Raw genomic sequence first — 13,141 nt, forward strand, 5'->3', positions numbered from 1 at the left:
ATTCGAGTAAATACGGTAGCTGCGCCCCAACACAAAATTTAAAACCGGTTGAGTAATAGGAAATCAAATGTTATGAGACAGTGCCGCGTGGAGGCAGGAATTCTCTCCTACTGCCCTTTCTCAGAATTCGTACAAGGCATAGAGTTACTAGCAAAAACTTTTGCTTCGAGTAGTTTGTGATTTCAATTATACAATTACACCTTGCCCCCTAAAGCCAATAGTTATGTCCACCACTGCTGTGAAACTTGTTCAGTGAAAATGATCCTTTTGTCTCAAATCCCCTATTTTGACTAATTAGAGAAGGTAAATGTTGAAACACATGATACATGTGGTTACCATGTATGATACAACTGGACCTGCTCACCAAACAGCGTAGCTGATTTTATTGCAGCAACCTTCCTAAATAGCTGTACATCACTTTGAACCTGCTACAGGTAAAAAAGAAAGTAGACAAATGAAAAGGGCAGCCCTCCCACAATACAAACCTGTGTGAATGCGTATGTGATTCTTGTAGTTTGTGGCGCTGGCAAAGGATCGGCCGCAGTTCTCCTCTTTGCAGACGTACGGTCGCTCGCCAGTGTGTGTGCGCATGTGCACCTTTCGGATGTTTGATGTGGTGAAGGCACGATTGCAATCCTCAAAGGGGCACTTGAAAGGCCGTTCCCCTGCACAGGTAAACAACGCCGCAACATTCAAGATATGCAATGAATGTCTGCAGCTCAACAGTGCAAGCCAAACCAAAAAAACCACCGTGACTGCATTTATTTACAGTCGAACCAGGCTATAAACTATTCAATATATCAGGTAATTTGATATACCCAAACACGCCTATAACAAACGAAAAAATTTTGTGATGCGTTCGTTAATACAGAATCTCCAGTAAAGAAAAGGAGCAAGGAAGGAACCTATTTTCCGAGAACTAAAACTACACGTGATAAGGAATAATGCTTGTTTGTTCATTGACCTGTTTCTCAGCATCACTAAGAATGGCATTCTGGATGCATAAGCTAGTGAAGACCTGTTCCAGCCTGCTTCACTGTTGGCACAGCACCAGCGCAGGACATTCACTGTGGATTCTGTCAGGCAAGGCAGCTCTTCACATTCAAGGGTTTGATGGTGCTGGCAGTGGACATCCCGAGTTTGATGTATCAAATGTCTGGTTCATTATGGGGGAATTATTCTTTTACATGAGTATCGCTCAGTAGGTTTCAGACGTTCAATATAGAAAATAATTCGCTTCATATGGGTTCATTGTATTTGGGTTCGACTGTAGTTATAAACTGGTGGCACCACCTTTGGAATCGAGCCAGCTGATTTACAGGAAGGCGAACACAAACACAGGATAAATGATGAGCTCTCACGTCCAAGCAGAGCTTATTAGCTCTGCTCATTAACAAGCACAGAGTATTTTGTAATGATTTTTTTTCTCCGATTCCATAAATTTCTCACTATCAGTCCTGATAGCAGAGGCATGGCTTCATGTGAGCAAATTTTAATGAAGGGCAAGATTGGTAAGTGAAAGGAATCATAACAAAATATCTCCCCAGAATTCAGCCTGAGACAATTGCTTTTTAACCCTTTTCACACCCAAATTGATTTAAAAAAAAACTTACCAAGTTTCTCTAATTTTTTTATGTACTAGTCATAATTTTTTTGTCATTCTGATTCTGAAAATATATTACTTGATTAGTTTCTGGTTTGAATTAACACAAAAATTAACACTTGCTGCCACTCACGTGCAGTACCCTATGTGCCATCGTCGTCACCCAACGCCATCTCACACTTGTAAACAAAGTTGGAGCCACTCTCTGAGACAATTTTGAGGTTTTCAACAACGCTGCTGTCAAAACTACTCCAAGAAGCAGTTCTTTTTCTAGAGACATCGCCACCACTAGCACTCCTCATGCATGCCACCATTTTTAAATCTCTGTTGCTAGGCTAAACACATGGTAAAGGTGCTAAATGCAGCCTTTTCCGGACTCCTACCACCCTCTAGTGTTGAGAACTGAAACTAAAGTCGATTATCAACCGTGGCGATGGGAGCAGCACAACATTGGGCTGAACAAGTGTTACTCATCGTTGGCGATATTGGCACAACTTCCCATGACGAGTACAACACAGGATTGGGGGTTAAAGGGTTAATTCCAGCTTTTTGTTTTGATATTAAAAATTCATGACCTTGTCTGCACAACGAATTCATCAGTATTCACATCAGCAAAGTTTCCTAAACAACATTTAACAATCAGTCGTAGTCTAGTACTAACTCTTATGCTATGTTTGCACTTAGAGCTGGTTAATTATGATTTATAGGTTACAGAAACAGAGGGTGTTGCAAGACGGCTACACAAACACACCTGTATGTGTGCGAACATGCTTCTGCAAGTCTCCCGATGTCTTGAATGTCTTGGTGCAGCCGTCGTGCGTGCATCGGTAGGGCGTCTCGCCTGTGTGGACGCGTGTGTGGCTCTTGAGGCCATAGCCGGTTACGAAGCTCTTGTCGCAGCCGGCCACCAGGCACTTGAAGGGTCGATCACCCGTGTGTATGCGCCCATGCACCTGTTTCACCAGGAACAACAGGCTATGGCAGCGAAGCCCACATAGCCTAACAATCACAAGATAATCTCGGCTGGTTTGCAGACAGAACACTTCATTTAATATCTGTGAGAAACCTGATTCAATGTAAAATGAGCACAGCGCGAGACGTGGGTTACAGAAAGAAAGACAGTGTTGAATTCATCATCGTCATCAGCCTATTTTTATGTCCTTTACAGGATGAAGGCTGCCCTCAACGATCTCCAATTTCCGATGTCTTGCACTAGCCGATTCCAACTTGCACTTGCAATTTTCCTAATTTCATCACCCCACCTAATTTTCTACTGTCCTTGACTGTGCTTCCCTTTCCTTGGCACCCATTCTGTAATGCTAATGGTCCACCGGTTATCTACCCTACACATTACATGGCCTGCCCAGCTCCATTTTTTTCTCCTTATGTCAACAAGAATATCGGCTATCCGTGTTTGCTCCCTAATCCACACCTCTGTCTTCCCGTCTCTTAACGATACGCCTAACATTTTTTGTTCCATCGCTCTTTGCGCAGTGCTTAACTTGTGCTCAAGTTCCTTTGTTAACGCCCAAGTTTCTGCCCCATATGTTAGCACTGGTAGAATACAATGATTGTGCACTCAACTACAGTGGTAAGCTCCCAGTCAGTATTTGGTAACGCCTGCCGTATGCACTCCAACCCATATTTATTCTGTAAATTTCTTTCTCATGATCAGGGTCCCCTGTGAGTAATTGACCTAGATGAACGTACTCCTGTACAGACTCTAGAAGCTCATTGGCGATCATGAATTTTTGTTCCCTTGCCAGGCTATTAAACATTAACTTGGTCTTCTGCATGCTAATCTTCAACCTTACTCTTACACTTTCTCGGTTAACGTCCTTAATCCTTTGTTGCAATTCATCTCCATTGTTGCTGAACAGGACAATCTCATCTGCAAAACGAAGGCTGCTGAGATATTCGTCATTGATACTCACTCCTACGCCTTACCAGTCTAATAGCTAGAATACTTCTTCTGAGCATGCAGTGAATAACATTGGAGAGATTGTATCTCTTTGCCTGACCCATTTCTTAATAGGTAATTTTCTAGTTTCTTTGTGGAGAACCAAGAGAACTGTTGAATCTTTGTAGAAATTTCCCAAGATACTCATTTATGCCTTTTCATAATCTATGAAAGCCATACAGAGAGAGATAGGTTGATTGCTCTCCACAGATTTCTCAATTACCTGATTGATGACATGGATATGATCCATCGTAGAATATCCCTTCCTGAAGCCAGCCTGTTCTCTTGGTTGACTAAAGTGTTGCCCTGATTCTATTGCAAATTATCTTGGTGAATATTTTATACAATAGTGAAAGCAAGCTAATGGGCCTGTAATTCTTTAATGTCTCCTTTCTTATGGATTAGTATAATGTTGGCATTCTTCCAGCTCTCTGGTACACTTGAAGTCATGAGGCATTGCATATAAAGAACCGCAAGCTTTTCAAGCATCGCATTTCCTCTATCTTCGATTAAATCGACTGTTATTCCATCTTCTCCTACTGCTTTTCCCCGGGTCATGTCTTGCAAGGCCCTTCTAAATTCATTGCTAGTTATAGAAGGAGCCTCTGTATCCTGTTCATCAATACTTCGAATGAAAGTAGCGCAGCTGCTCTGAGTACTCTACAAAAGGTCAGTATAGAATTCTGCTGTTGCTTTTACTGTATCATCAAAATTGCTGATGACATTACTGTGCTTATCTTTCACTGCATACATCTTGCCCTGTCCTAGGCAAAGTTTTCTTCTCCCTGATTTCATGCTGCGGCCATTTTTTACTGCTTCCTCAATCTTTCCAACGTTGCTGAATCATATCAATGTTTATTGGTGATGCAGAGACCATATGTACTATGTGTTAGATATATGCCGTGGAAGACCCAGGAGGTCTTGCTCCGGCATCCGATGCTATCTCAGATATCCAATTACAGACGTTTGGCGGTTCGCAGACAAAGAAAGAAGAAAATGTTGCGTGTGTATTTCTTTCTGTGTTCCTGTCTTCAGCGCTGTGCTCGTTTTGCCGAGAGAAACTTGCTATGATGCCTTAAGAAGTCCACAGCCATGATTACCATAGTATTACAACATAAGCAAAGCTTGCATTGCCATGACTTATAATACGGTAAGATGTAGGAAACTGAATTTTTTTTTTTAAATGTGGGCAGCTTGCACTAGTGGTGCAAGGCTGGAGTAAACAGCAAAGCTAGTGATCGACCTAGCTTCTTCCCGGTTTTACTAGGCCTGGCTAAATTTTGCTAGGAAATTCTAAGTGCTGCTAGGCACGGTATTCCGAATCGGCTCGCCGCCAACACGCAGATTCTCGCTTGATGATGAGTGGCTTCTTCTTCGGGTGTCCGGATCTTCTTTGGTCGTCCCATGTCAAGGCTACATGTACTCGCCACAGAGTCAACGAGAGTTGTGCTGCCGTCGCGGCGGCTCTGAGCTTTATCTCCCCGGTGACGTCACGGCCAAGCTTCGCCTCCACACTTGCCGGGGCGTGGCTTGTCGAAACCTGCCGAGCAGCCGGCTGCAGTCACGGACACCGCGTGTGTTCGACGCGAACACGGGGAAACGGGGAAGTGCAGACAGCGTCGGCAGCAGCTCTGCGCGTTGCCTCGTTGGTGCTGCTAGAATTTCTTTCTCTCTCGCTCGCATTTTCTCTTTCTCATCTCCCGAGCATTGCACGTGCCACGCGCATGCTCTCCTTTCCTCTCTTTAACATCCCATGTCAAGGCAACATGTGCACGGCACAGAGAGGAGGCAAAGCACATGCCGCTCCACGAGGCGGTTGCTAGGCAACGCGCGGTGACGTCATCGCCAGGAGCAGGTTTTGTTCGCACTACGTGACACAACCAAAAGCTTAAACAGCTCCGCTGTTAAAATTTCATGGTGTTAAGCAATGTATTTGAGCTTCACTCTTCCATAAAATCCACGAGGTACTTCACTAGTGATTCATTGCATTTTAAAACAGCCATGGTAATAGTTTCAGAGTCCCGTTAAGAAAAACAGCTAAATGCATACCTTGAGGTGATGGGGTGTTGTGTACATTTTGCCACAGCCTTCATAAGCACACATAAATGCTTTTTCACCCGGCGTCCCACTGCTGGAGCCCCCATTTGTAATGTGAACAAGCTGCGAAGGAGAAAAAGAGAATGCAGACGTGTATAAGATAATACATGATCAAAAGATGCACCACAATAGACTATTTTCCGAATTGCTAGGTTGCTTTTAAACATTGTACTTTTGGTCAATTAAATGTCGTCGATTATCAAACAAAGAGGAAAGTGCAAAGTGTGAGTATGTTAGCTCTTGGCAGCTGCCCATAAGGCTACCGTGCGAGACAAATCAACATCTTCCGCGGCTAATACCTTATCTATGTACCTTGCGGCACTAAGGCTGACTGTACTGCCACTGCATTGGCAGACTGTGTTGTAGAAAAGCTGATAATCATTTAGGAAGTACTTTGTTTTGTGTGCCTCTTCTATGATGAGTGCAGAGGCTACACTACTCACACTTCAGGAATATTTCAGCTAATGCACATTATTGTAGCCCATGTATTGCTTGCTAACAAGAACTGAACTCACATTTGTAGATCTTGCACCAGTGTCTTCTTCTTGAATGTTGTCGCCCGAAGCCTGAAAAAGTCAATGCTCTTCTAAGAGAAACCAGTTTCCTTATGGAAAAGTAAAGTCATCATAATATTCTCACCTAAAACCTATTGCAGAGATAGCTTCATGTCATATGTGAGCAATTATTCTAGCTGAAATTGCTTGTGGAATATTTTAGTCCACTCTAACTGAAAAGGTAACTGATTGCAACGCCTGCAACTATCACCTAAAATTAAATCTTTTTTTTACAGAAACACATAACAGAGACAGTATGTTAACCGATTATTGCTGCATAAAGCCACAAGAATGCTACATGCATATGTTCAGCAACAGTCCACTGACATGTTTATCATGAAATGTACGTTGAATGCGGAAATGCAAATAAAGAAAAAGAGTAAAAGCAGGACCTACCTGAGCAGCAATGCTTTCTAACCCAAGCGTAGCCTCCGACACATCAGAGCCAAACAACTGCTCGGCAGTTGTCGTAGTGGAGATGTAGGCAGTTGTGCCGTCTTCTAAGGTCACAGCCTGGAGGCCCTCTAGAGGAAGAAGATGCAATTAAAAATTGTGGCTGTTCACAATAGGTGCCATGAGAAAAAAGCACACTACTTGTTGTAAGGCAGAATTTTGAATGAGAAAAAGCAATGCACCACTGACTCCTCATCTCATTCGGTGCATACATTTGAGGAGCTCAATGCCAAGTTCTACGCCTTACCTCCTTTCGTGAGCTCGGCAAAATTAAATTGTGCAGTTCAACGTCTTGAAGGTACACAATGTGTTATGAGGGATGCCGTAGTGGTGGGCTCCAGACGAAATGTGATCATCTGGGGTGCTTTAATGTGCACCTAAAATAAGTGTTTTTGACAAAAGAAGGGAACACTGACCGAAAAATATTTTCGACTCCCGTGTGGGGGCAGAAGCATCTTTACATTTATCAAAAAAAAAAAAAAGTGTTCCCTTTTTTCGTCATGCCTCTTTCAACCAGACGGAATTCCGTCAAACTCTGATTTCAACGAGCATTTTTGCATTCCTCCCCCATCGAAACCCAGCTGCCACGACAGAGTATAGCACCCGTGACCTTGTCCTCAGCAACGCAATGCCTAAGCAACTGAGCCACTACAGCAGGTAGTGAGCTTTACAGCTTGTCTTCTTTGATATTCATTATGTTCAGGATGGCATCATTACAGGATTATCAAGAATGAAGATTCCATTCAGAGCATGGTGTGTTGCATGGCTTTGGTGTATACCGGGTCAGAAGCTGTAATAAAACCATGTTGTTGGTTTACTACAGTTTCTTAGTTTTTTGACAGTGCCATTTGCGTGTTTCTAGTAGTTAAAAAACTGAAGAAAGGCTGCAGGCAGTATCCTAGCATGTTGAAACTGTTAAAGGGCCCCTCACCAGGCCACATTGCAAATTTTGAGAACATATTCTCGGACTACCACTTTCGGTGTCACCTTCACGCGACGTAATGCTCAACCAGCCAATCAGCGTGCGCCTGGTGGCCGAGTCGACAGTAACATTGAAAGTGATCGTCCCAGAATACGTCCCTTGGTTATACACTGGAAGTTGTAGGGCACCGTCTAGGGAGCATCTAACTGGAAGAATTTTTCAAATGTATTCACAATTAGAGGATATGGGAGAAATTGAAATTCCGTATTGTCATGCTACCAGGAGGCGAGCTTCCCTGCCAACGTAGACACACTCTCCTTCTGCCTCGACTAGGCCCCGTAAGCGACATTCTTTCCCTGCCTTCTCATGCATAGGAGCCGAGGGATTAGTCATGTTTATGTCACAATTCCTCTCTCACTCTTTCTTTAGATGCGAGAGCATCTTATGCTTGGGGCAGTGTCCGTTCTGCGGTGTCCGCACCCATACTGCGCATGCGCAACTCTCCCTCATTCTCCTCTCCTACGCAGGTGTGCGCTCTCCTCCTCCCCTCTGCCCCTCTCCGCCACAGGTGCAGCGTAGCAAATCAGTGCATATAACTCTCTCTTTCACTCTCTCCCTCTCTCTCTAAGAGTACGCCGGTAGGCGGCGCAAGTGTTGCGTCGCAGTATAAAGCGCGCGTTCGCTGTGCTTCCGTCATTCTCTCTCTGTGCAACGATGCGCGAAACGCCATGAACAACGTCAATGTCGGCGCTAGTTGCAGCGGCAGCGCCACCGCCGTGGAGCAGAGGAAGGCTCGGGAAGCCGAACGTAAACATCAGCTGTCGGCAAGCGGACCCCGAACTTCGGGCCAGGGAAGCCGAACGTAAACGTCAACGTCGGCAGGAAACTTCTACGGAAGCAACACGGGCTCGGCACGCCGAAGTGGAACGTCAGCATTATCAAGCCAACCCCGAACTCCGGGCTCGGAAAGTCGAAGCGCAACGGCAGCGTCGAGCGGCAGCTCCCTATCCCGAAGCGACGAGGCAACGCGAGTCTGCGGCCAGAGCAGCAACATGTTCGAGGCCATTACAACACCCAGGCTTCGACGGTGCTGACGCGCGGTTCAAGCGCGACTTCCTCGATCGGAGCTTCGGGCACAGCTGCAACGTGTGCAACCGGCTTTGGTTCGACAACAACCTCAGCAAGGTCCGGAGCGTCCAGAACGAACGTCAGCGTATCGCGGTCATCGGCGTGCTTCGACGCCAGTTCAGCAACAACACCGGCAACTTCCTGCAGTTCGTGGTGTGTTCCGCGTGCAAGGAGGCTCTAACGTCGGGAAAAGTTCCGGTGATGAGCGTGAGCAACGGCAACCGATACCCGCTGTAACCTGAGCACCTCCCCGCGCTGAACCCGGTCGAACGGATCATCGCACCGCGACTCCCGTTCACGAGCATTCGTCGACTAACGCACGGCAACGGGCAGTACGGAATCAAGCGGCAAGTCGTGAACGTTCCGATCCCCAGGCGACTGTGGCTGCACTTCAACAGTCCCGCGACAGGGAAGCTCGCTCGCCTTCGATCGACCCACGCAGTGAGCGAGGCCAGCCGTCTGGGTTACGAAGTTGACGCGGCGTGGGTACCCATAGAACCACGCAATGTCACTTGACGATCGACCGTAAAACCGGTGTGGCATGCAAACAGACGCAGTTCCCCTTGGTTTGATCTCTAAATAAAGACGCAACAACCCCGTACCCCAACAGTCTCCTCTCTTCTCAATACATTCTCTCACTCTAACTTTCATTGGGTTGTGTTGCCAAGTGAAACGAAACGGAAACTCGATGCGCACCCCCCCGCGATGCTTTCGCATCCCACCATGGTTGCCCGTAGGGTGAGATGATGTGATTTTTTACTCCTCTTGCTGTGTGGTGCACTCCCAGTGAATGTATTGCACACTGTGCATTGGGCAATTTACCTGGGACACGTGCCATAATTGGTGAAGTTACAAGCAGCGTGTTTTATGTAGAGACATCTGTGTGTGTGACCTGGAATTGGGTTGGGGCTCCCTCGAGAGGAAGGGTGCGCAAGCTTGTTTGGAATTTCAGGCGTTTTCGCACAGTGCAGTCACTTGATAGTTTGCAGAAACGATTGCCACCACAAGATCTACACCTGCGCTTGTGTGTTTACAGAGCCCAGTCCTGGTGAGCGGCCCATTAACCCTCAATCCTGAACTGCACTTGCCATGGGAGGTTGTACCAATATTGCCAATGACAAGTCACACTCATTCAGCCTGTTGTTGTGCTGCTCCCACTGCCAAAGACGAGTTGCAGTTTGCATTGAGGGAAAGCTGCCCTCAAGAGCAACTTTTGTCTTCTTTCTTTTAAAAAAGATTTTTGTGTTAATTCTAACCAGAAACCAAACAAAGTCACACATTTTCAGAATCAGAATGACATAGCAAAAATTATGACAACATTAAAGCCATTTGAAAATTTGGGATGTTTTTCCACAATTAATTTGGAAGTTAAAGGGTTAAAGACGATTCCGTCATGAACAGCAGCACATACGACTGTGGAGAAGGTTTACGGTCAGGTAGGATAGGTTCAATGATTAACAGTTAACAGTTGTTTATTCTTTCTTCTCGTAACAATAATCCGTGTCATGTGCAGATAGCAATGTTTGTAAGTCCCTTCCATGTAACCTTAGAATGACAAAGGTGTACCACCCCCCCCCCCCCCCCCCCCACAAAAAAAAAAAAAAAAAACAGTTGGTGCCTGAGAAAGAACAAACCTATGGCTCCTCTTGGTCCAGCTTGTATGTAAGCTGTGGAGCCATCCTCCAGGGTGATGGCATGTGTGGTTCCACCTAGAAGCTTGGGATCCAAGCCTTGGAGAAATGCTGTTGAGCCATCTTCTAGTTTGACTCCAAGGCCACATGGGTCAACTTCCTATGGCACGTACAAGAGAAATTTCAAGAACTTCATATCTGAAGGGGATTTTTAGATACGAAGCATCTCATGCTCGGGGCTATGTCACTCCCTACCTCCCTCCATCCATCCAACCGCCGTGCGTACACACCCCTACTGCGCATGCACATCCTCCTCCCCCTCCTCTCCTTGTCTCATCTCCTCTCCTCTCGGCATTCATGCGCATCCTCCTCCCCCTCCTCTCCTCTCGACATTCCTCCTCTTCTCTCCGATGCTCCTCTCCTCTCCAGATTGCGCAACGAATGGCAACACCAGCGGCTCCGCGCGCGATAATGCGAGAGCAGCTTAGGTTAGAGACGCGACGGTAGGCGCCCCAGAGGCACCGGCAACAGTCAGCAACGCCGCGCGCGCACGTTCGGTGCGAACGCGGGCAAAACGCCGACGGCGTCGACAACAGTTCTGCGCGTTGCTGGTGCTGCTGCATGTCCAAGTTTATACAGCTCATAAAACTACCTTGAGTCGACCCCATGGCTGCTTCGCATACTACTCAGGGTTCCCCTACGGGAAGATGGTGTAATTTTTTTTTTATGCTTAAAAAAAAAGGAAACATAACTACGGCACTCATGAGACTAACATATGGCATCATTCATAAAACAGGATCAAAATGGCAGCTTTGATGTGAAGCTTTATCTGACACAGATCTGGCAGTTGCTTTCAAAATGGTAATTTTTCAACCCGCTTTCATATTATACACAGAACATAGTAATATAATACAAAATTCGGGGAGAATTGGTATTCAACAAGGCAGATGATGGTGTTGCAAACAATAGCACTCACCATGAACATGACTATTAATGAGCTGATTAGCACATTTAGAGACGTAGCCAACGGAGACGATAGAATAGAGCACTGCAATGGCGCGAGCTTACTCAAAATCCAGGGCCTGGCACGGCCTGCGGGCTGGTTTTAGCAAATTATGACGTGGGGCTTCAGCTGGACCCATGACAGGCCCAGGTCAGTCGCAATGCATCACAAAGGCTCTTGCTTTCATGTGATACAAAAATGCATCAACTAAGTGTCCCTAGTGGCCACCGGTGGCGCTAAGAAGGGTTCACATACACGCATTCCAAGTATCGCGTTTGAAACACTGAGCACTGTTCATTCAGTGACAGCAACCCCGCCGAACAACAAGGGGAAGCACATGAGCCGGGTGGGGGGATTGGTGGCGAAGGACAAATATCAAAAGTGGCAAGACATCACAGAGTTGGAACAAAATGACAATGAGTTTGATTTATCATGGTTTCATGGGCACCAAACAACACACAATTTTATTTGCTCTAATTTTAGCATTGCATATTGCAACGGTTGTTTGAGATTCGAGCTAGATGAAATGGCTAGTGGTGTGTGCAAGAGTAGTCACGTCTTTGCTATATAGAGTGGAACCTCGCTGATATGATTCTGTGTAATACGTTTTTCGGGATAAGTTTTTTTCCCCTTTTCCCTATAATACGATTTGGTTGGATAAGACGGATGATACGATTTACGGATGACACAGTTTCTTTCCCGGTTCCCGTGAAGATCGTATCCATGAGGTTCCACCGTATATTGCTGAACAACTACTTGGCAATGTAGTACAAGCATTAATATCACTGAGTAACACATGAGACCGTAATGAACACAGGATGTAAAATTTTGTTTCCTTTTCCCTGCTTATTTATCAGCAATTCCAGTGGAAAACCTGACACAAATATGTATTTAGCAAAGAATTTCTGTGCGAATGGTATATTTACCAATAACAAAAAGTGGACTATGCTTCATTTAGATTGAAGGGCTAACGAGCCGAACAGAGCCAGGACGGGTCCAAACTTTTTTATGCCCTCGCCAGGTACGAGCGAGGTTTTAAACTACCGGGCCCAACATGTACCAGAAAGGCCGACCTGTGCAGTGCTCTACGATAGACCATTTCAACATCTACTTGAACAAGTGGCACACTGCCGGAAAGCTTGTATGCACTCCATTCATCATACCGTGAAACATTCGCTAGTGGCACTCTTCAATAACCATTCCTTTTCAAGATTTGCCGAGTCCCACGGAAATGCATCACGACACACATAACTCATGTGGTTTGATATAGTATGCTTAGAGCAATTAGAAGATGACAGTTTTTTCACTCCTTGTAGACACGGCAAATTTTTCCCACGAAGACTTCAAATAAATAAATAAAAAAGATGAAAACACTTCAATTGGAGCCACTGACCTGTGAGAGACCAAGAGTAGCTACGGCCGAGGCAACCTCGGCCCCTCCAGGGTCACATAAGTCTTGGTTAGACGTATCTTCTTCTACGTCTGCTGCTGCCACCGTGACATCTTCATCCTGAGAAACAAAAGCACAGTGAGTGACACTGTAGCTGCCCACCTAACTGCCCCCATGGTGGCTAATTAATTTCCAACAATTTCATAACACTGTACAAGTGTCTACATCAGACAGACCCTAAGCAGGTTGCCCCACAAGGAGTAGACCAGTACTCTTTCATCTGCTTGCTTTCCTGTTAATGTGCGCATGCATGTCTGTGTGCATGCGCATACATATAGCGAAGGTCGAGTGATCAGAGCACTGCAGGTAAGGCAGAGGTTGTAAGAGAGATTCATGCAGA

The 13,141-nt window shown here is 45.7% G+C and overlaps 1 protein-coding gene across 3 annotated transcripts in view; it reads right to left on the reverse strand.

Moving 5' to 3' along the window:
- LOC119449908 (zinc finger protein 143) overlaps window positions 1-13,141 on the reverse strand; it is a 312,907-nt gene that overhangs the window by 296,326 nt on the left and 3,440 nt on the right. For all 3 annotated transcript variants that reach the window (XR_007466363.1, XM_037713191.2, XM_037713190.2), the window contains exons 3-9: window positions 12,745-12,861; window positions 10,352-10,508; window positions 6,611-6,738; window positions 6,176-6,226; window positions 5,613-5,723; window positions 2,355-2,556; window positions 486-665 (exon numbers count right to left, since the gene is read on the reverse strand). Coding sequence is in view for 2 of the 3 variants with exons in the window: in XM_037713191.2 (XP_037569119.1) it covers window positions 486-665; window positions 2,355-2,556; window positions 5,613-5,723; window positions 6,176-6,226; window positions 6,611-6,738; window positions 10,352-10,508; window positions 12,745-12,861 (946 nt within the window). In the remaining variant the exon portion in view is untranslated. The remainder of the gene's footprint in view (window positions 1-485; window positions 666-2,354; window positions 2,557-5,612; window positions 5,724-6,175; window positions 6,227-6,610; window positions 6,739-10,351; window positions 10,509-12,744; window positions 12,862-13,141) is intronic.

Source organism: Dermacentor silvarum, chromosome 4, assembly GCF_013339745.2.
Source record: "Dermacentor silvarum isolate Dsil-2018 chromosome 4, BIME_Dsil_1.4, whole genome shotgun sequence".
Taxonomy (NCBI): Eukaryota; Metazoa; Arthropoda; class Arachnida; order Ixodida; family Ixodidae; genus Dermacentor; species Dermacentor silvarum.